General features: G+C 38.3%; 1 protein-coding gene across 1 annotated transcript in view; it reads left to right on the top strand.

Annotated features, from left to right (window-relative positions):
* Positions 1-24,031, top strand: part of DDX10 (DEAD-box helicase 10) — a 306,488-nt gene that overhangs the window by 21,353 nt on the left and 261,104 nt on the right. The window contains exons 7-9 of the mRNA XM_025266925.3: positions 1,889-2,015; positions 4,143-4,305; positions 11,113-11,197. Coding sequence (XP_025122710.2) covers positions 1,889-2,015; positions 4,143-4,305; positions 11,113-11,197 — 375 coding nt within the window. The remainder of the gene's footprint in view (positions 1-1,888; positions 2,016-4,142; positions 4,306-11,112; positions 11,198-24,031) is intronic.

Below are 24,031 nucleotides of genomic sequence, written 5' to 3'. Positions count from 1 at the left end.
TGTAACTTTTCTTCCAAGGAGCAGGCGTCTTTTAATTTCATGGTTGCAGTCACCATCTGCAGTGATTTTGGAGCCCAAGAAAATAAAGTCTGTCACCGTTTCCATTGTTTTCCCATCTATTTGCCATGACGTGATGGGACTGGATACCATGATCTTAGTTTTCTGAATGTTGAGTTTTAAGCCAGCTTTTTCATTCTCCTCTTTCACTTTCATCAAGAGGCTTCCCTTTTTTCCCTTCATATAAACACACACCCAAGGGATGCCTGTATGTGCATGAATGTATATATACCTTCAGTCCCATAAATGGTATCAAATTTTGCTTCTTTCAGTTAACAATATGCTCTAGTGATCACATCATAGCACTATATAGATTTCTCATTGCTTTTTTGTAGTTGCATGTTATGTAATTGTGTGGATGTACAGTGGTTCATTCCACAAGTTTTTTACTGATGGACATATGGGTTGATTTCCATCTTTTCTTTTTTTTTTTCGCTGTGTAAATTAAATGATAGTATATCTTTTTGTGTTTTTACCAGATTATTTTTTGGAACAGAATCCTAAAAGTAGGTTTATTAGTTCAAAGAGTAAATGCATGTGTAATTCTCTATAACATTTTTATTATGAGAGATTTCAAACGTGTACAGTTGAAAGAATTTTACAGTTAAAACCCTATACCCACCACCTGGATGCTACTTGATGGTAGTAGCATCCATTTACTGTCCATTTATCCATCCCTCTATAGATCAACCCATCTTATTTTTGATGCATTTCAAAGAAATTGGCAGACAGCTGTACACTTCCTTTAAACATTTCAGTACATATATCATGTATCAGTAGCTAGAGTTAATTATTTGTATAGAGATATTCTTTCTTAATATAAGATTTACATACAGTGCTATTAAGGAATTGAGTAAATTTGCTCAGTTTTGATAAATGTGTATGTTTCTCTAACCCAAGGGCCTACTAAGAGGTGGAACCTTAGCATCAGCCCAGCAAGTTCCCTTATATCCTTCAATTGATCCTTGACCCTACCGTTGTAGAGGTGACCCTGTTTGCATGTGTATATTTATATATAGATATAGATATACGTATGCTACGGCTACTGCTGCTAAGTTGCTTCAGTCGTGTCCGACTGTGTGTGACCCCATAGACGGCAGCCCACCAGGCTCCCCTGTCCCTGGGATTCTCCAGGCAAGAACACTGGAGTGGGTTGCCATTTCCTTCTCCAGTGCATGAAAGTGAAATCTCTCAGTCGTGTCTGACTCTGTGTGACCCCATAGATGGCAGCCCACCAGGCTCCTCCATCCATGGGATTTTCCAGGCAAGAGTACTGGAGTGGGGTGCCATTGCCTTCTCCAAGATAGATACGTATATATCTATATATATTTAAACTTTTTATTTTATATTGGAGTATAGCTGATTAACAATGTTGTGATAGTTTCAGGTGGATAGCAAAGGGATTCAGCCATACATATACATGTATCCATTCTCCCCCAAACTCCCCTCCCATCTAGGCTGCCACATAACATTGAGCAGTGTTCCCTATGCTGTACAGTAGGCCCTTGTTGGTTATCCATTTTAAATATAGCAGTGTGTACATGGCAATCCCAAACTACCTAACTATTCCTTTTCCCATTCTTCCCCCTTGGAGATCAGGTATATTTTTGATATTTAATCTGTAAATGATTTTGAATGTATTTTGGACATAATGCTGTATTCATTTCCTAAGGGGCAATAGAGAAAGTTGTTTTCGGGATATGTATGTATGTGTGTATGAAAGATTTGCTTGGGAGGCATACCATTATTAACATTTGTTTTATTTTTCGGTCTGGATTTCAAAGTTACTAACGTGACGTGTTTTTAATATTTTTCCTCTTATTTGCATAAGCACCCCTGCTACTTTGGAACAGAACTACATAGTTTGTGAGCTGCAGCAAAAAATAAGTGTGCTGTATTCCTTTTTGAGAAGCCACCTGAAGAAGAAAAGTATTGTATTTTTTTCGAGTTGTAAAGAGGTACCTCGTGTTTATTGTTCTTAAGTTATTCATGTTGAATTACCATGTATAAATTTCAAGTTTCAGTTATAAAATGCTACTTCTCTTTTTTATAAATGCAGTGCTAAATGTGAAGAGATTTGTAGATAATGAGAAACTTGTGTCTTCATTTTTAAAGGAACCCATGGTCTGTGGGTTCTTTCTCATCTCTGCTTTCACAGTAGCCTTTTAAAAAACTTTACAAAAGGAAAGGAGGAGTCCCTTATGCCTAATCTTACTGGTGCATTGTCTTAGGATCAGAGAATCTTCCTAGCACCAGAGTATTATATGAGAAAATGAATAACTAATGCTGGGATAGCAAGTCAATTTTGTAATTCGGTGGTTTCCCATTCTTCCAACAAAATTTGAAGGAAGACTTAATGGAGTTACTAGTTGATATATGTGGAGAAGGAAATGGCAGCCCACTCCAGTATTCTTGCCTGGAGAATCCTGTGAACAGAGGAGCCTGGTGGGCTGCTGTCCATGGGGTCACACAGAGTCAGACATGACTGAAGCGACTTAGCAGCAGCAGCTGATAGATGAAATTATTTGTAATATACCATCATGACACATTTTATAGGAACTCAAAAAGTTAAGGTTCCTTCTAGTCCATTTTCTGTATTTTCTGTTAAGAAAAAGATGTTCTTAACACCTATATTGGAGAAGGCAATGGCACCCCACTCCAGTACTCTTGCCTGGAAAATCCCATGGATGGAGGAGCCTAGTAGGCTGCAGTCCATGGGGTCGCTAAGAGTCAGACACGACTGAGCGACTTCACTTTCAATTTTCACTTTCATGCATTGGAGAAGGAAATGGCAACCCACTCCAGTGTTCTTGCCTGGAGAATCCCAGGGGCGGGGGAGCCTGGTGGGATGCCATCTATGTGGTCGCACAGAGTTGGACACGACTGAAGTGACTTAGCAGCAACACCTATATTAGAGAAATGGAATAAAATGGTGCTGGATTCTGCCTCAGTTTAGCAATTACTAGTATTCATTTGTAAGTATGTAAACTAAAGAAGAATAAAACTAAAGCAATAGCTTCATCTAGTCTCATATATTGAGAGAGATAATTTTATTTTTTAAATCAAATTCTAACAACTCTTTTTTTTTTGGCCAGCTGTAGGCAATAGCAACCCACTCCAGTACTCTTGCCTGGAAAATCCCATGGACGGAGGAGCCTGGTAGGCTGCAGTCCATGGGGTCGCTGAGAGTCGGACATGACTGAGCGACTTCACTTTCACTTTTCCCTTTCATGCATTGGAGAAGGAAATGGCAACCCACTCCAGTGTTCTTGCCTGGAGAATCCCAGGCACGGCGGAGCCTGGTGGGCTGCCGTCTGTGGGGTCACACAGAGTCGGACACGACTGAAGTGACTTAGCAGCAGCAGCATACTAATAATTGTAATAACTGAGTCTGAGAACTTTTAATGCAGCTTTATGGCTACAGAAAATTAAAATTAAAATATATATACATAGTTTTGTTGTTGAAAGTAATGGATTGTGATAAAGTAATCAATAAGAGACTTTGCATAAAACAAGACAAAATTCTGTGAGGTCAGGAAATAGAAATATGAGTTCAAGGAGGAAAAGAAATGATGTAAAATTTTTCTGTTGAAGAAGAGGTTCTTCACATTTTGTTAGCAATTTTCCTTTTTTAAAGACTGTTCTAGAGTAGTCTTAGGTTTGCAGCAAAATTGAGGGGCCCTGCCCCACACATGTGTAGTCTCCCCTATTATTTTTATATATTTTGAAATAACTGGTAGTGGATATCAAATTGTTGTGCTATTTAGAATCTGTTGGATACATTTATGAGAGGTAAGTCTTTACTTTAAAATATATTTAAATTGATCAGATATGACATTCTTTGCAACCACTTAGAAATGTCAGATACTAAACAGTTTGGGGAGAGCATATTTATTTCAAAATTGTTTCAGGAAAAATAATATGAGCAAAAATGTTTGAAGACCATAGCTCCAGACTACATTTCCTTTTCTCTATTCTGTACTTTAATTAAACGTGTGCTCCATAATGCATTTTTCTGTTCATCTTGTAAGCTTACTTCCTGCTGTTACCCAGAAGTACCAAATAATTTTTCGGTTAACACCTAGGTTCAGTATCTGTACCGAGTGTTCTGTCGGCTGCGTCCTGGTGTTTCCCTCCTCGCCCTGCATGGGCGACAGCAGCAGATGAGAAGAATGGAAGTCTATAACGAATTTGTTCGCAAGAGAGCTGCAGTGCTCTTTGCTACTGATATTGCAGCCAGGGGGCTGGGTAAGAAAACTTCTTTTTAGAAAATTTTCTGTGATCAGGGGCTTATAAAGGGTATATTTTGGTAATTCAAATAGTTTGACTCAAATAATTGGGCTTTCTTATTTTATAAAAGAAAAATAAGTAAATTGACAACTGAGATGACTACACTAAGGATATGTCAGTGAAAGTTTTTGTAGTAGTTTCACTTTTTGTGCTCTTATTGTCTCAAGATAGTAATTGCATCACAGAATCTTAAGGAGCCTACAGAATCAAAGGAAAGTTAAAAATTTAAAGCTATGAAAAAAAATTGTTTCTATTGGAAACTTGACAAATACTGTTACAAGAAAAATCAGTGAAATCCATCTTTTCTCCAAACATTTTACTTTTTAAGATCACTACATTTAATGTGTTTAAACTTTGAAAAAGCCACTATAATATTATACAACTGATGGCTTTGTGGGAGTGGGATGGGATATGGAAGTAATTACAGAAGAAAACTAGTGGTAAGAAAAAGGATGAAGAGAAATAAGTGGTAATTTGAATTCTTCGGTCAATCTTATTGCATTAATTATTGTGGCAGATTTTAAACATACATAAAGGAATTGAGCCTAAAGTACCCTTGTTATACATAGTACCCAGTTTGAGTGGTTATCTTTTTCTTGCTCTCCCTTAGTGCCTGTGTCCTGTCACTCTGGGAGTGTTTTAAAGTATATCTCGTCATTGTATTAGTCCATTTGAATGTAACAGGCAACAGTAGTCAAGTATGCGTATTTTTTAAAGATCTCTAGGCTGTTTCTCGGCTCCAATAACTCATTCCGACTACCCTCTCCTACTCCCTAATCCCTCATTACTGTTTTGAATGTGTAGTTTTGAAACATAGATAGCATATTGAAAAGCAGAGACATTACTTTACCAACAAAGGTCCGTCTAGTCAAGGCTATGGTTTTTCCAGTGGTCATGTATGGATGTGAGAGTTGGACTGTGAAGAAAGCTGAGCGCCGAAGAATTGATGCTTTTGAACTGTGGTGTTGGAGAAGACTCTTGAGAGTCCCTTGGACTGCAAGGAGATCCAACCAGTCCATTCTAGAGGATATCAGCCCTGGGTGTTCTTTGGAAGGAATGATGCTAAAGCTGAAACTCCAGTACTTTAGCCACCTCATGTGAAGAGTTGACTCATTGGAAAAGACTCTGATCCTGGGAGGGAGTGGGGGCAGGAAGAAAAGGGGACGACAGAGGATGAGATGGCTGGATGGCATCACTGACTCGATGGATGTGAGTCTGAGTGAACTCCAGGAGTTGGTGATGGACAGGGAGGCCTGGCGTGCTGCGATTCATGGGGTCGCAAAGAGTCGGACACGACTGAGTGACTGAACTGAACTGACTTGTATTACACTCTGATTCTACCTGACCCTCCTGATTTTTGAACCTTAAATAGTTTAGCTCGATGTAAGCAATTATATTGCACATATAATATATATTCTGTATATATCACAGTGAACAGATATAACTATTTTGTTATATTTTCCTTGCAGTTTGTTAAAGAAGCCAACTATTTACTAGATGTAGTTGGAATTCTTTTTGTCCCCTTTCCCAGTCTTTGAATGAAGGCTGTTTACCTCTTGTCTGTGGTATAATTCAGGAGGTCTGTGAACATAAGATGGAGAAAAAATATATATATATATTTACTAACCTTTAACTGAATTTAATATTTTCTTCAATTATAGATGGAAGCACTGAATTGTTGTGTTAGTACCTGTAGCCTTGTCATCATTTGAAATCGTGTTGTTGCTCAGTTGTGTCTGACTCTTTGTGATCTATAGACTGCAGCACAACACGCTTCTCTGTCCTTCACTATCTCCCGTAGTTTTCTCAAAATCAGGTCCGTTGAGTTGATGATGCCATCCAAACATCTCATCCTCTGTCGCTCCCTTCTCCTCCTGCCCTCAGTCTTTCCCAGCTTCAATCTTTTCCAGTGAGTCAGCTCTTTACATCAGGTGGCCAAAATATTGGGGCTTCAGCTTCTGTATCAGTCCTTCCAGTGAAAATTCAGAGTTGATTTCCTTTAGGATTGACTGGATTCAATCCTAGGATTGAATCATATCCTTTAGGATTTGATCTCTTTGCAGTCCTGGGGACTCTTCAAGAGTCTTCTCCAGCACCACAGTTCGAAAGCATCAATTCTTTGGTGCTCAGCCTTCTTTATGGTCCAGCTCTCACATCTGTATGATTATTGCAAAAACCATAGCTTTGACTATATGTACCTTTGTTGGCAAAGTGACGTCTCTGCTTTTTAATACACTGTCTAGGTTTGTCATAGCTGTTCTTTCAAGGAGCAAGCGTCTTTTAATTTCATGGCTGCATCACCATCTGCAGTGATATGGGAGCCCAAGAAAATAAAGTCTATCACTGTTTCCTTTGTTTCCCCATCTATTTGCCATGACATGATGGGATCGGATGCCATGATCTGAGTTTTTTGAATGTTGAATTTTAAGCCAGGTTTTTCACTCTCCTCTTTCACCTTCATCACGAGGCTCTTTAGTTTCCTCTTCGCTTTCTGCCATTAGGGTGGTGTCATCTGCATATCTGAGGTTATTGGCATTTCTCCTGGCAGTCTTTATTCCAGCTTGTGATTCATCCAGCCTGGCATTTTGTGTGATGTACAGTGCATAAAAGTTAAACAGGCAGAGTGACAATATACAGTCTTGATGTATTCTTTTCCAATTTTGAACCAGTTCCTTGTTCCATGTCCAGTTCTAACTGTTACTTCTTGACCTAGAATTCCATCAACTCCACTAGCTTTGTTCGTAGTAATGCTTCCTAAGGCCTCTTGACTTTACACACTAGGATGTCTGGCTCTAGGTGAGTGACCACACCAGCATGGTTGTCTGGGTCACTAAGACCTTTTTTGTACAGTTCTGTGTATTCTTGCCACCTCTTCTTAATCTCTTCTACTTCTGTTAGGTCCTTAGCATTTCTGTCCTTTATTGTGCCTTTTTTTGCATGAAATATTCCCTTGGTATCTGTAATATGTCTTGAAGAGATCTCTAATCTTTCTCATAGATATTTTCATTTTATTTTGTAGTTTCTGTAGATATCTTGCATGATTGTTTATACTTAATACTATTTGATATTATGGTGGTCGATACATAAGTAAGTTGTGTTATTTAATATGTCAGTGAATAAGCATATATATTGCTATATAAACAATTCAATAGAATGTTTATTTCATTATAATTATTTTCTCTTATAATCCTGTATGTTTTACTTTATGCACTTAAAAATACTCTGAAAAGGGTTTTGTAGATTTTAACTATGGCACAAAAAATGTCAAGAAACTCTTTTTTAATTTTAAAAAGCTTATATGATTGTATTCATGAGCAATATATAGTATTATCTTAGGTTTTTATGAAGTTTTATAAAACAATATTGTATATCCCAGTTTATGACTTGCTTTTCAATCTTTCCATGTTGACGTGTAAATTTCCAGTGTATTTGTGTCATATGTCTCATGGTATGGCCAGGAATATCTTTAGAGTATACCAGTATCTTTCTTAAACTTTATTTTATTCTTAATTTTTTCCCAGTTCTATTTCTTAATGAATAATATGGGTAAAAATGAGTTATGAGACATAGTAGTCCCTGCTTTACCCACTCCTCACTCTCCAGAAGCAATTATTTCTCTTAGTATTTAGCTTCATATTTCTAAGTAGTTTGCTTATATTAATGATTGAGTTAAAATTTGTTCAGTTTTGTGTTTTCCTTTCTATTTTCTCAAATGTTCCAGCAGATGTCACCTGTTTAGTTTCCTAACAGTTCAAACATAGTCTGTTTCTTTCTCCCTGGGGACCTTCCCATTGCAGCCTTTTGTCTCCAGCTCTGATCTGAACTGGTTGCTCCGTAAGCTTGATGCACATGATACTTTCCTTTCCAGATATCTCTCTTCCTTTTTTTTGATTTATTAATAATACTGTTATTTTTTAAATGAAAACTCATCCTTTAATAGCTTCCTAAGTAAGAGTGTATGGGAGGTACATTTTTTGCATTATTACATGTGTTATGATGTCTTATTCTTAAATGACAGTTGACTGAGAATTGAAATCTAGTTTGAAACAATTTTCTCTTAAAACTTTGCAGATAGTGCTCTATTATCTTATAGTAGTCAATATTATGTTGACAAGAACTTTGCCTTTCTGATTTTGTTTTTTATGGCCTCTTTTTCTTATTCTGGCTTTTCTTAGGGTCTTCTTTTTATCTACAGAGTCCTGAAATTTTATGATAATGTGCTTTAGTGTGAGGTCCCATTTGGTGTATAGACATTCAGTATGTTTTTTCAATCAAGACCAGCACTATTCATTAGAATTTTCTATGATCTTTGAAATGTTCTGTGTTTGCACTAATACTGTAGATACTAGCTAAACATGACAGTTGTCTACTTGAAATGTGTCCAGTGCAATGAGGAAAGAATTATTTTATTAAATTTTAATTTAAACTTGACTAAAGTTTCTGTATTGAGCAGCACATGATAGAGACTCATGTCTTTCCTTTGCAAGAAATATGCTTCTGAATTACTCTTTGGTGATTTGGTTAAATAAAGTTTCAGTATTTATTTTCACTATGTAATTATTGCTTACTAATAGGGAATTTGTGTACTTCGATTGTTTCCTTTCTCATATCTTTTTTATAGTGTTTTTTCCCTTCCCCCTCTTATTTACTCTTTCTGGAAGAATATTTGACCTCTTTGATCAGTCCTCTAGATTTTCTGTTTCTTCTTTTGCCATCTTATTGTCTCTCTCTTTGTTATTTCTGAGAGATTTCTTGATTTTATATTTCAACTTTTCGGATTAAAATTTTAGTTAAGTACCAAGTGTTTCTTTTTTATAGCCTCTTATTCTCGTCTGACGGATGCAGTGTTTTATTTCTCTGAAAGTAGTGGGTTAAAAAGTTCTCTTCACATTGTTTCTGCTTCTGCTGGTTTCATTTTTACTCCTCCGTCTGTCTTTTCACTTTTGAGACTTTTCCCAATTGTCCTCAGTTGGCTGTGTTTTATTATATTTAGCAGTGAAACATCAGAAAAGATGATTTGAAGTGATTAGTATGTGGATGATGGTTGTTGACTAATGGCCTTCTTTGCGAGGGGATTTTGGATGGAGTCAATTATCTTGTGGAGGACTCAAGACATCAAACTCTATTCAGTATTTTTTGAACATTGAGTCTCTCCAGATAAGAATGTCACTTTCATGAGTAGAGGATTTTTTTTTTTTTTTTATGTTTTTTTTTTTTCTTTCCTTTCTTCTAACTTCTTTTTTTTTTTTTTTAATTTTATTTTATTTTTAAACTTAACATAACTGTATTAGATTTGCCAAATATCAAAATGAATCCGCCACAGGTATACATGTGTTCCCCATCCTGAACCCTCCTCCCTCCTCCCTCCCCATTCCATCCCTCTGGGTCGTCCCAGTGCACCAGCCCCAAGCATCCAGTATCGTGCATCGAACCTGGACTGGCAACTCATTTCATACATGATATTTTACATGTTTCAATGCCATTCTCCCAAATCTTCCCACCCTCTCCCTCTCCCACAGAGTCCATAAGACTGTTCTATACAGAGTGAAGTAAGCCAGAAAGAAAAACACCAATACAGTATACTAACGCATATATATGGAATTTAGAAAGATGGTAACAATAACCCTGTGTACGAGACAGCAAAAGAGACACTGATGTATGAGTAGAGGATTAAGCTTGCTACTGGCTCTATAGAAACCTGGCTAGGAAGTAGACATAGAGGGCTCCCACTTAGGCTTACACTCATACCCTGTTTTCAAGGGCTCTGGTGCCTCTTTCTTCTACTCTCTCTGGTGTCTTGGTTTGAAGCCCTTCTCCAGAAAAAGACGAACTTTTCTTCAGGAGACCCAGTGTATAGGACCGGGAGGGGACCTGCGGGTCTGAGTGTTGCTTTCAACCTGTCTTCCTGATTATAGCCCTGAAACATGCCCTTGCCTTCTGAGGTACTTGGTACTTCAAGCCCCAGGAGGAGAGTTGTTTTAAATATCTTTTCTCTTGTTTCCATTGGGTTTTGTCCATTTACATAGATTCATTCCTTTTGAATAGCTTATATAACTTCAGTGATAGTTTGATAGTTTTTATACTTTCAGGTACCCGTAGGTACCATTATCTTCGCAAGTCTTTCTTTTTTTTTCTTTTTCCTCCCTCGTTGCCTCCCTTCTTCCTTTCCTCCTGCCTCCGTCAGCTTTTTTGTCTGTGATAGAAATTGTTCTGAAATCCTTACAGCAGAATCCATAAATGACTAAAGGTAGTTCTCTTAAATTGTTGAGACCAGGATCTCTGGAAATGAATGGAAACTTTTGCAACCAGAAATACATATGAAATAATTACTGCAAGGAAATGGGTAGAGGGATTTAAAAAGACATCTTTAGGACATGGAAATAGCAGGAGAAGTAAATTTTCATTGAAATTTATAAATCAGTTTCATAGTTCACTGGGAGCTCGTGAGAAGTGGTTCTTTTAGGTTATTAACTATCCGAGTATTTCATTATTTTGTGTGACACAAAACAATCTGTCTCCTCTATCAGATATAAAATAATCCTCACATTCAAACACTGTCATTAATTTTAGTTCAGTTGATCAAAAAAGAGAAGTGTTTATTATCTCTTGGTTCATGCAATTAATTTTGTTTTTAATAGTGTTCACAGATGATATCTATCAGTTTGATGTGATGGGAAGCCCTGGCAAGCATTATTATAAAATAAAAATAGTACAGCAGGGCAGATCTTGGAACTGCTTTTTCAACTTGATGTTCTTTCTACACAGATTTCCCGGCTGTAAATTGGGTTCTTCAGTTTGATTGCCCAGAAGATGCCAACACATATATTCACAGAGCGGGTAGAACTGCCAGGTAGGTGTGCTGGCCTGTGTCTTTGCTTTTGGTTTTACCTAAGTAAAAAAAACTTGCTTTCTTAATTGTATACAAATAAAGAATGGAAGAATTCAGGTGAGTGCTGATCTGACCTTTTTGTGATGTAGGTTGCTAGCATGTAGACAGCTCTTACACGGCTTTTGGCTGAGACTTGATGATGAGGGCTGAGAAAAATCCATGAAAACTTATTTTAGTGTTTTGTTCTAACTTTCTTCCCTTACTAAGCTTTTCATTAGAATTACTCACTGAGCATCATCTTTTTGATGAGTTATAAGCCTATTTATTCAGTCTCTGTTTTCAGATGACAAAACTTGAATGTTTTGAGCAGTTAAACATTTTGTTTGAAAATCTGTAGAGCCAGAATTTGAACCCGAGCAGTCTGACTCCTATGGTCTAGATCTGTGCTCTTTCTTTCTCTGGTACAGGTTCTAATAAGCAAGAAGGTGGTTTTGAATAATAGGTTGCTCTTTTCCTTTTTTTGTGTGGGAATTACAGGCATTGCTGGGGACCACTCCCAAATATGCTCTTTTCACCACCCCCACACACCCCCTCACCCAATAAATTACCCTGTGTGGGCTCACAAATGTAGGGAAACTCTCTGGAAAAGAATATAGCAAAGTCAGTTATTTGGGGATTAAGGGCATAGAAAGGTATATGAATAAATCAAAAGGATAGCATGTTATGTCATTACTGTTGAGGTTTCAGTAAAGTTGGGAGATGTGTGCTGTAGGTAGAATTATAAATAATATATAAATGTTTCTGGGTAGTATTTGGTGGTGTGGTGGTTTAATTGCTAAGTCATGTCCAACTCTTGCGACCCCATAGATTGTAGCCCACCAGGCTCTTCTGTCCATGGGATTTCCCAGGCAAGAATGCTGGAGTGGGTTGCCATTTCCTTCTCCAGGGGATCTTCCCAACCCAGGGATCAAACCCGGGTCGGGTCTCCTGCATTGCAGGCAAATGTCCTGCATTGCAAGCGGTCTTCTGCATTGCAGGTGGTCTCTTTACTGATGGTTTGGTAGTACTTAGAGTTCTTCCTTTTACCTCAGTAATTTTATATCCAGAAATTGATCTTAAGAAAATAAAGTTTCTATAAAGATGTTCATCTTACTGACATTTGTAATAAGAATTGGGAATAACCAATTAAGTGTTAGACCCAAGATCACTAAACATATGGCAGAAACAGAACTAGAACTGAGGTTCTTTTGACCCCAGATTTCATTCTTTTTTCACTAAGTAACCATGTATGAAAGACCAGCCATGTGTGAGGTACTGGATTAGGCCTGGTGTGAGCTGCTGCACAAATACAAGGTATAGTGTGCATTCCATTAAGGAAGTTTGTTACCTTCAAACAAACCTCAAAACAGTCTATAGTAGAGGCATATACAGTATTAGAGGTATTGACAGAAGTTTTGTGGAGCTCCAGAGGAAGTAGAGAAGGGAAACTTCACTGAGGAGAAACAGCTGGGTTCAGTCTTGATTGTCAGATACAAGTTCTTGGGAGGCAACTTGATATGAGATATTTCTTTCTCTATTAACTAACATATATCTCTCTGTATTTTAACTCAGACTCAAATACTATCTAATCTTGATAATTTTTTTGAAGGTGGGACTACTAGAAAATTCAAGAATTCTACATGTCCATATTCTAAAATGTGATTCTTCCCCTATGCATCTCCAAACACTGAGCCCCTAGACTGTAATTAAATATTGTTCCCTAAACTTAATGAGTGGTCTGTGTGCTGTGCAGTATTGCAGCCCCTTGCAACCTGTGCCTTTTTAAATTTAGTAAAATTAAAGTAAAAATTCAGTTTCTCATTCACACTAGTTACATTTAAACTGCTTATAAACACAGGTAGTTAGTACCATATTGAACAGAGCAGGTATAGAACCTTTTTATCATTGTGGAAAGTTCTATCAAATATTACTGGTATATGTTTAAAATACGTTTTGTTTAAAATTGTTGAACCAAAGAACCATAGGTTCATATAATAAAACCGTAAAATAGACATTAGAACTGAGAGTAATCTAGATTTACTCACTCATTTATTCTATATGGATTTAACAGATACATATTAAGTGCCAGGCATTGTACCTAGTAGGCAATATAATGAGCAAAACAGACACGATTCTGACATCTTTCATCTTGAAACCTAGAGGGAATACAAACAGTAAAATAGGTAATTTCAGTAGAATGTGATTCATTATTTGCTTCTATCTCTAACTTTGTTGCAGTCATGAGAGCAAATGACAGCTCTCTTGGGTTTAAATGTACAAAAAGAAGTAGACCTTTTTGTCTACTGAGGTTATAATCTTTCTGAGTCACTAATGAAAGTTTTCTTTCAGGGAATTCTGTAGGATTTTTAGGTGTGAGCTTATTGACAGGCATTTTTACCTCACTTGGATTCAAATATGAGATTCTTTAAATGTGATTACATTTTGTTTTTTAAAAATTTGGAAACAACCTAAATAGTAATCACAATAAGGTTGTAATTGATTATAATTAACCACAAATTGGTTGTGATTAACTATCTCTCTTGTTTTGAATTTTCTTTCATCAGAACTGCATGAGTATTTATAATGCCGATGTCAATGAGACATTATTGCTTAATGATGGAAGAGACATCAACTGTTGCTTTAAATGGACCAGTTATTTCTGATTTTTAAAACACTAACTTCAGTTTAATGAGTTCCCAGGGATGTCAGGATCCTTAAGATCCAAGATTTAAATCCTCATCTAAGAAAGTCCATCATTTGCCAGCAGGCTTGCTATTCTACCTGTCCTGTACCCATTTCAACCAATGGACTCAAATTTGAAAGTGTCCACTATCCTTTGCTCATCTAGGAAGTCTCTTTGGAGTTAGTTCTCTTAAAATTTTCTTTGTATCCACTGTTCATATCCCACTCCAGTATTCTTGTCTAGAGAATCCCATGGGCAGTGGAGCCTGGCAGGCTATAGTCCAAAGGGTTGCAGAGTCAGACATGACTGAGTGACTGAGCATGCATGCACTCACCATTTTTGGATGATTTTAAAGGGAAAAATTTTTTTGTTTGTGTTTGGTGAGTTTTGTTGTTTCAGCTGAAGTGGAAGTTTTTCCTCTTCTATACCTTAACAAGATGTAGAGTTCCTCCTTCCTATTTATTTTCTAATTTTCATGAACTGTTTTTTAAAATTAATTTATTTATTTTAAATGGAGGCTAATTACTTTACAATATTGTGGTGGTTTTTGCCATACATCGACACGAATCAGCCATGGCTGTACATGTGTCCCCCCATCCTGAACCCCCCTCCCACCTCCCTCCCCACCCCATCCCTCCAGGTTGTCTCAGAGCACCAGCTTTGGGTGCCCTGCTTCATGCACTGATTTTGCACTGGTCATAAGTTTTACATATGGTAATAAATATGTTTCAATGCTGTTCTCTCATATTGTCCCACCCTTGCCTTCTCCCACATAGTCCAAAAGTCCATTCTTCACATCTGTGTCTCTTTTACTGTCTTGCATATAGGGTTGTCGTTACTGTCTTTCTAAATTCCATATATATGCATTAGTATACTGTATTGGTGTTTTTTCTTTCTGGCTTACTGCACTCTGTATAATGGGCTCCAGTTTCATCCACCTCATTAGAACTAACTCAAATGTGTTCTTTTTTATAGCTGTGTAATACTTCATTGTGTATATGTACCACAGCTTCCTTATCCATTCATCTGCTGCAGAACATCTACATTGCTTCCATGTCCTAGCTATTGTATAATTTTCATGAGCTGTTTTAATGTTTAAATATTTTTCATTTGATTCAAATTTACCCTGTGGGCTGAAGTAAAGGAGAGAATAATAGTGAAACATAAAACTATTTAACAATGGGATTGTACTAGAGGATTCAAAAATAAATCTTTTTTATTGTAATTAATTATGTAATTTGAGCAAGTAATAGAGTTAGAACTAGGCTTTGTGTATGATTTCATTGTGCATTCAGACTGATTTGCCTTTAGACTGTTACCCTTTTGTTTTCTAGTTGGATCTAAGTAAATGGGACATGGGTAGAACAGCAACTTTGTTTTCCATTTTATAAGAAGGTACCTGGAGCAGAAGTGGTCTTTGTGTTGGGTACATTTTTGGATTATCTTTTGTAGTGAGTTATTTAGAGAAATCATTAGTAGTGGCTGATGAAATTAATATTTCACCACTGTTTAATTCACCTCAGTGAGTATATAGCATGTATGAATTTTTACATGTCCCCATGCACACATTTGCATTTTGTGACCCTGTGGGCCTCTGGATAGGTGGATATCATCTCTCATTACTGTATTGGACAAGGCCAGACAGACTTTTTAGATGTGTCAATTGTTTGGGCATGAACAGGGTAAACTGATTACTTTGTAGAATACGTTTACCAGTGTTTTAAAATTATCCATCTTGTATGAAGATTATTGGATATCTCAGTATATCAGAAAAAGATCCAAGAAGGGGAGATATTTCACGGTGCTTGTGTTCCTGGAGAGTTGTTAAAAATCTTACATAGTTGAACATGCCATGGTGAGCATTAAATTGGTTTTAACTGTGGAGATGAAGATGTGGTCAACATCACAATGATTGTGTTTGGAGAGAGAATATCAATTTGCAAAACCATTGTAATGCAGTTTCTGTTATGGTCATTAATTTTGAAAGCACAAGCCTGTTTGACCCTTTGTAACCAATTAAAAATATTTTCAGTTGATTGTTTTAGATGTATAGTTAGTGGAAAAGTTCAGCATACATAATGCTTATTTTCCCTTAGGCAGTCTAATAAAAAAAAATAACCAAACTGCAAACAGTTAAAAGTTGTTGTTAATGGGCTTAGAGATAATTAGAAAGTTTCATGGGCCATCAGACTGGATAATTGAATTGAATAAAGGCTAAATTAAAATTTGAAACTAATTAAAATCCTGTGTATATGCTGTAATTAAAGTTAGGTTGCCATATAGTGCTTACTTTTGAAAGTGAACTATAATGTATGAATACAGGTAAGTGCATTCACTGTGGCAAAATAGCTTCAGTTTGGGGGAATTCTTTTTTTCCTTTCTGTATTTTAGCTAAAAATAAATGGTGATTTAGGTACTTGCTGCCTGAAGTGCTTTTTCTGTTTTATTCACCTATTTAAAATTCTTTTGATCTTTAGCAATTTAGACAAATTTCTATTTTTCTTAACTGTCCACACCCCTTTTAACAAAATGGTTTCATTTAGAGGCAAGAGAGGCAAGGAAATGAATACAGTTTTATAAAGCTCTGTCCTGCGATACATTCTACCGCTTAAAAGCAAATGTCTTTAGGGCTTGTAGGTTTTGGTACTCATAAAACAAAGCTCTTCTCTTTCTTATAAAAGTGCTCAGTTGAAAATAAAAAGATTTGGGAATGAAAATCCTTACACATCAAATACTCCTAATTTTTAAAATGCTTTTTGGGAAGTAGGGGTCTGTGGGTGGAAGATGGGAATTTATATATATGTAACTATGTTTATATAAACAGTTTAGAATTTGTAGGTAAGAGATACTGTTTGGTTTTTCAGAGTAGTGGTAAAATTCCAGCAATATTTCACCTGAGCCTTACTTGTCTGGCTGTGTCTAGTGAATCTCAGATTTTATTTGTGGGAGATCTAGGTAGCAAAATGTGGCTCCAGTAGGGGGCAGCAGAGGCTAGTTCTTTGCATTGCATACTCAGCTACAGCAAATACGAAGATGGGAAGTGGTTAAAATTTCTGATGTGATAACTGGTGAAGAGTTCATGGTTTATTTGTGAAAATACTAGTACTTTATGGAATAGATAATGAGAATTTTTAAAATAGTGTTTTTAATTGGTTTGTAAATTGAAATAATAAAAGTGAAAAGAAATTTCCATGAGCATTAATTTATTGAAGCATACTGTGTTTATCTTAGGAATAATCTTTGCTAGTGAAAATTCATTGGAGAAGGCAGTGGCAACCCACTCCAGTACTCTTGCCTGGAAAATCCCGGGGACGGAGCCTAGTGGGCTGCCGTCTGTGGGGTCGCACAGAGTCAGACACGACTGAAGTGACTTAGCAGCAGCAGTGAAAATTCCTACTGCTTTGATTCCTCCCTTGACTGAAGATCCTAACTTTAGACCACTCCTCCTAGAGACTGGTGTTTCCTCAAATGGCCTTATGCCTTTTTTGTTGTTAAAGCTTTAAAAAAGGGCAAGACAAATCCTTTATTTTGCATCAGAAAGCATTGAGCTGGGTTAGGCTATGACCACTATAGCTATAAAGGTAGATAAGGGGGCTGATATTTCTTGTTGTTGTTGTTTACTCACTCAGTCCTGTCCAGCTCTTTTTGACCCCATGGACTGCAGCATGCCAGGTTTCACTGTCCTTCACCATCTCGCAGAGCTTGTTCACACTTAACGTCCATTGAGTCAGTGATGGCATCCAACCATGTCATACTTTGTCGTCCCCTCCTGCTCAATCTTTCCCAGCATCAGGGTCTTTTCCAGTGAGTCAGTTCTTCGCATCAGGTGGCCAAAATACCGGAGCTTCAGTTTCAGCATCAGTCCTTCTAATGAATATTCAGAATTGATTTCCTTTAAGATTGACTGGTTTGCTCTCCTTGCAGTCCAAAGGACTCTCACGAGTTTTCTCCAACATCACAGTTCAAAAGCATCAATTCTTTGGTGCTCAGCCTTCTTTATGGTCCAACTGTCACATCCATACATGACTACTGGGAAAAGCATAGCTTAGACTAGACAGACCTTTGTTGGCAAAGTGATGACTGCTTTTTAATATGCTGTGTAGGTTGGTCATAGCTTTTCTCCCAAGGAGCAAGCATCTTTTAATTTCATGGCTGCAGCCACCATCTGCAGTGATATTGAAGTCCAAGAAAATAAGGTCTGTCACTGTTTTCATTGTTTCCCCATCTATTTGCCATGACGTGATGGGACTGGATGCCATGATCTTCATTTTTTGAATGTTGAGTTTTAAGCCAATTTTTTCACTCTACTCTTTCACCTTCATCAAGAGGCTCTTTAGTTCCTCTTTGCTTTCTGCCGTAAAGATGGTGTCATCTGTGTATCTGAGGTTATTGATATTTCTCCTGGCAGTCTTGATTCCAGCTTGTGCTTCCTCCAGCCCAGCATTTCACGTGATGACTCTGCATAAAGTTAAATAAGCAGAGTGACAATGTACAGCCTTGATGTACTCCTTTCCCAATTTTGAACCAGTCTGTTGTTCCATGTCCAGTTCTAACTTTTGCTTCTTGACCTGCATACAGGTTTCTCAGGAGGGAGATTAGGTGGACTGGTATTCCCATCTCTTTAAGAATTTTCCACACTTTGTTGTGATCCACACAGTCAAAGGCTTTAGTGTAGTTAGTGAAGCAGAAGTAGATGTTTTTCTGGAATTCTCTTGCTGTTTCTGTGATCCAACAGATGTTGGCAATTTGATCTCTGGTTCCTCTGCCTTTTCTAAAACCAGCTTGTATATCTGGAAGTTCTCAGTTCATGTACTGTTGAAGCCTGGCTTGGAGAATTTTGAGTATGACCTTGCTAGTATGTGAAATGAGTGCAATTGTGCAGTAGTTTGAACATTCTTTGTCATTGCCTTTCTTTGGGATTGAATGAAAACTGATCTTTTCCAGTTCTGTGACCACTGCTGAGTTTTCCATATTTGCTGGCATATTGAGCAGAGCACTTTAATGGCATCATCTTTTAGGATTTGAAATAGCTCACGTGGAATTCTGTCATCTCTACTAGCTTTGTTCCTCATGATGCTTCCCAAGGCCCACTTGTCTTCACACTCCAAGATGTCTGGCTCTAGGTGAGTGATCACACCATTGTGGTTATCTGGGTCATTAAGATCTTTTTTGTATAGTTCTTCTGTGTATATTTGTCACCTCTTCTTAGTATATTTGTCACCTCTTCTTAGTATCTTCTGCTTCTTTTAGGTCCATACAGTTTCTGTCCTTTATTGTACCCATCTTTGCATGAAATGTTTCCATGGTATCTCTAATATTCTTGAAGAGATCTCTCGTCTTTCCCATTTTATTGTTTTCCTTTATTTCTCTGCATTGTTCACTTAGGAAGGCTTTCTTATCTTTCCTTGCTATTTATTGGTATTTCTCATGAGTCTTTTATTTCCTAGCACTTCCTCCTTGTTTTCCTGCTGTCTGTTCTCAACACAGCAGACAGAGTGATCCTTTAAAAACACAAGTAAGTTGTATTTAGGGAAAGGGTATTGGTGGCAATGTAGAGGGTGAACACACATGCAAAAAGCGAAAATACAAGTCAGGTCTTATCATTCCTTTCATGGCTTCCTTTTCACTCAGAGCAGAAGTTTAATGGGTCTATATGAACCCCTCTCCAATCTTGATTCCTAATTAGCCTCCTCTTGTTCCCTTGTTCTTCACTGGTCTTGCTGTTTAGAAGCCATGCATGTTTTTGCCTCAGAACCTTTATATTCCATTTCTTCCACAGGAATGCTTTTTCCTCAAGTATCCACATGGCTGTCTTTCTTTATACTGCCCCAGACACTCCTCTTGACCACGCTCTTATATTTTCTTTTTTTCATAACACGTAACTCCGTCAAATATCCTAGAGTGTTAATTGATTATATTTATTGTTTTTTCTCTTTCTCTTTACGAGAATGTAAGCTCCGCAAAGGCAAAAGAGCTTTTCTACTTAATTGTTGTTCTCATAGAGCTTAGAACAAGGCTTAGAATGGAGTAGGCACTTGAGATAACACAATTAGTTCCACATGACATATTAATTATCTATTGTGGTGTAATGAATTACCCCACAACATAGTGACTTGACGCAAGAACCGTATATTATCCCATGGTTTCTGTAGTTTAGGAATACAGGTGTGGCTCATCTGGGCCCTTTGGCTCTTGGTCTGTCATAAGGCTACAGTCAAGGTATAACAGGTACCTTGAGGCTCAACTGGGGGTCGATCTCTTTCCAAGCTCATGTGCTTGTTGACAAGATTCATTCTCTTGATGGCTGTTGGTCAGAGGTGTCTTCCAATACCTTTCCATATGGCTCTCCTCTTCAGATGGCTTCTCACAATATGTCTGCTGGCCTCATCAGGGAGAGCACATGAGAGGGGAAGAAGGAGTAAGGTGGAAACAGCAGTGTCTTTTATGACCCAAACTCAGAAGTCACACTCCATCTTTATTTAATTATTGAATACAACGTATTAGTTTAGGCATGCTGCTGCTGCCAAGTCGCTTCAGTCGTGTCCGACTCCGTGCGACCCCATAGACGGCAGCCCACCAGGCTCCCACATCCCTGGGATTCTCCAGGCAAGGACACTGGAGTGGGTTGCCATTTCCTTCTCCAATGCATGAAAGTGAAAAGTGAAAGTGAAGTCGCTCAGTCGTGTCTGACCCTCAGCGACCCCATGGACTGCAGCCTACCAGGCTCTTCCATCCATGGGATTTTCCAGGCAAAAGTACTGGAGTGGGGTGCCATTGCCTTCTCCGAGTTTAGGCATACAACATAACAATTCAATATTGGTATATTTTGCAAAATAACCATCAAAATATGTCTAACATCTGTTACCATATATAGTTACAAAATTTTTTTTCTTGTAAAGAAAACTTTTAATATCTACTCTCTTGTTGTTATTTGATCCCTAAGTCGTGTGCGATTCCTTGTGACCTCACGAACTGCAGCACTCCAGCTCCCTCATCTTTCACTATCTCCTGAGTTTGCTCAAGCTTACTGTGTTCGATTCCTTGTGACCTCACCAACCGCAGCTCTCCAGCTCCCTCATCCTTCACTATCTCCCGAGTTTGCTCAAGCTTATTGTGTTCATCGAGTTGGTGATAGCGTCCAACCATCTGTTGCCCCCGTCTCCTCTTGCCCTTAATCTTTCCCAGCGTCTGGGTCTCTTCCAGCGAGTCCATTATTTGCATCAGGTGGCCAAATATTGAAGCATCGGCTTCAGCAGCGGTCCTTCCAGTGAATATTCAGGGTTGATTTCTTGTAGGACTGACTGGTTTGATCTCCTTGCTGTCCAAGGGACTTAAAGGAGTCTTCTCCAGCACTGTGATTTGAAAGCATCAATTCTTTGGTGCTTAGCCTTCTTTATGGTCAAACTCTCAAATTCATACATGGTGGTGTGGTGATTTAGCTGCTAAGTTGTGTCTGACTCTTGCGATCCTATGGACTGTAGCCTGCCAGGCTTCTCTGTCCATGGGATTCTTCAGGTGAGAATACTGGAGTGGGTTGCCATTTTCTTCTCCAGGGGATCTTCCCGACCCAGGAAAAACCTAGCTTTGACTATATGGACCTATGTTGGCAAAGTGATGTCTCTGTTTTTTAATACACTGTCTAGGTTTATTAATAGCTTTTCTTCCAAGGAGCAAGCGTCTTTTAATTTCATGGCTGCAGTCACCTTCTGCAATGATCCTGGAGCCAAGAAAATAAAGTCTGTCATTGTTGCCGTTGTTTTCCCATCTGTTTGCCATGAACTGATGGGACTGGGTGCCATGATCATAGTTTTTTTGAATGTTGAGTTTGGAGCCCCCCTTTTCACTTTCCTCTTTCACCCTTATCAAAAGGCTTCTTTAGTTCCTCTTCACTTTCTGCTGTTAAAGTGGTATCATCTGCATATCTGAGGTTGTTGATATTTCTACTGGCAATCCTGATGCCAGCTTGTGAGTCATCCAGCCCACCATTTTGCATGATGTACTCTGCATAGAAGTTAAATAAACAGGGTGACAGTATACAGCCTTGCCATACTACTTTCCCAATTTTGAACCAGTTCCTTGTTCCATGTCCAGTTCTAACTTTTGCTTTTTGACCTACATGTAGGTTTCTCAGGACAGGTAAGGTGGTCTGGTGTTTCCATCTCTTTAAGAATTTTCTACAGTTTATTATGATCCACACAGTCAAAGGCTTTAGCATAGTCAGTGAAGCAGAAATATATGTTTTTTCTGGAATTCTCTTGTTTTATCTATGATCCAACAGATGTTGGCAATTTCATCTCTGGTTCCTCTGCCTTTTCTACACCCAGTTTGTATATCTGGAAGTTCTCAGTTGACATACTGTTGAAGCCTAGCTTGAAAGATTTTGAGCATGACCTTGCTAGCATGTGAAATAAGCACAGTTGTGTGGTAGTTTGAACATTATTTGGCATTGCCTTTCTTTGGGATTGGAATAATAACTGACCTTTTCCAGTCCTTTGGCCATTGCTGCATTTTCCAAATTTGCTGGCATATTAAGTACAGCACTATAACAGCATCATCTTTTAGGATTTGAAATAGCTCAGTTAGAATTCCATCACCTCTACTAGCTTTGTTCACAGTAATGCTTCCTAAGGCCCACTTGACTTTACACTCCAGAATGTCTGGCTCTAAGTGAGTGACCACACCATCGTGGTTATCTGGGTCACTCAGACCTTTTTGTATAGTTCTTCTGTGTATCCTTGCCAACTCTTCTGCTTCTGTTAGGGCTTTGCTGTTTCTCTCCTTTGTTGTGCTCATCTTTACATGAAATGTTCCCTTGGTATCTCCAGTTTTCTTGAAGAGATCTCTTGTCTTTCCCATTTTATTGTTTTTTTCTATTTCTTTGCATTGTTCACTTAAGAAGGCTTCTTACCTCTCCTTGGTATTCTCTGGAACTCTGCATTCAGTTGGGTATACCTTTCCTTTTCTCCTTAGCCTTTCACTTCTCTTCTTTCCTTAGCTATCTGTAAGGCCTCCTCAGCCACCCACTTTGCCTTCTTGCGTTTCTTTGTTTAGGGCATGGTTTTAGTCACTGACTCCTTGTACAGTGTTGCGAAGCTCCATCCATAGTTCTTCATGCATTCTGTCTACCAGATCTAACTCCTTGAATCTATTTGTCACTTCCACTGTATAATCATAAGGTATTTGATTTTGGTCATATCTGAATGGCTTAAGTGGTTTTCCCTACTTTCTTCAATTTGAGCCTGAATTTTGCTATAAGGAGCTCATGATCTGAGCCACAGTCAGGTCCAGGTCTTGCTTTTGCTGACTGTAAAGAGCTTCTCCATCTTTGGCTGCAAAGAATGTAATCAGTCTGATTTCAGTATTGACTGTCTGGTGATGTCCATATATAGCGTTGTCTCTTGTTTTGTTTAAAGAGGATGTTTGCTATTTCCAGTGTGTTCTCTTGGCAAAGCTTTCTTAGCCTTCACCCTGTTTAATTTTGCAGTCTAAGGCCAAAAGTGAAAGTAAAAAGTGAAGTGAAAGTGAAAATCGCTCAGTTGTGTCTGACTCTTTGCGACCCCATGGACTATACACTCCATGGAATTCTCGAGCCCAGGGTACTGGAGTGGGTAGCCATTCCTTTCTCCAGGGGATCTTCCCAACCCAGAGATTGAACCGAGGCCTCTCACATTGCAGGCAGATTCTTTACCAGCTGAGCCACCAGGGAAGCCCGAGAATACTGGAGTGGGTAGCCTATCCCTTCTCCGGCAGATCTTCCTGATCCAGGAATCGAACCGGGGTCTCCTGCATTGCTGGTGGATTCTTTACCACCTGAGCTAGTCAAGTGATACCTGGAGTAATAGGGTAGTTTGGCAATTCTAAAGGCCAAACTTGCCTGTTAACTCCAGGTATCTCTTGACTTCCTACTTTTGCATTCTAGTCCCATATGATGAAAAGGACATCTTTTTTTTGGTGTTAGTCCTAGAAGGTCTTGTTTGTCTTCATAGAACTGTTTACCTTCAACTTCTTTGGCATTAGTGGTTGGGGCATACACTTGGGCTACTCTGATGTTGAATGTTTTGCCTGGGAAACAAACTGAGATCATTCTGTCATTTGGGGATTGCAGCCAAGTAGAGCATTTCTGACTCTCTTGT

The sequence above is a fragment of the Bubalus bubalis genome, chromosome 16 (genome assembly GCF_019923935.1).
Source record: "Bubalus bubalis isolate 160015118507 breed Murrah chromosome 16, NDDB_SH_1, whole genome shotgun sequence".
Lineage (NCBI taxonomy): Eukaryota > Metazoa > Chordata > Mammalia > Artiodactyla > Bovidae > Bubalus > Bubalus bubalis.
This window is presented reverse-complemented; position numbering and strand designations above follow the sequence as displayed.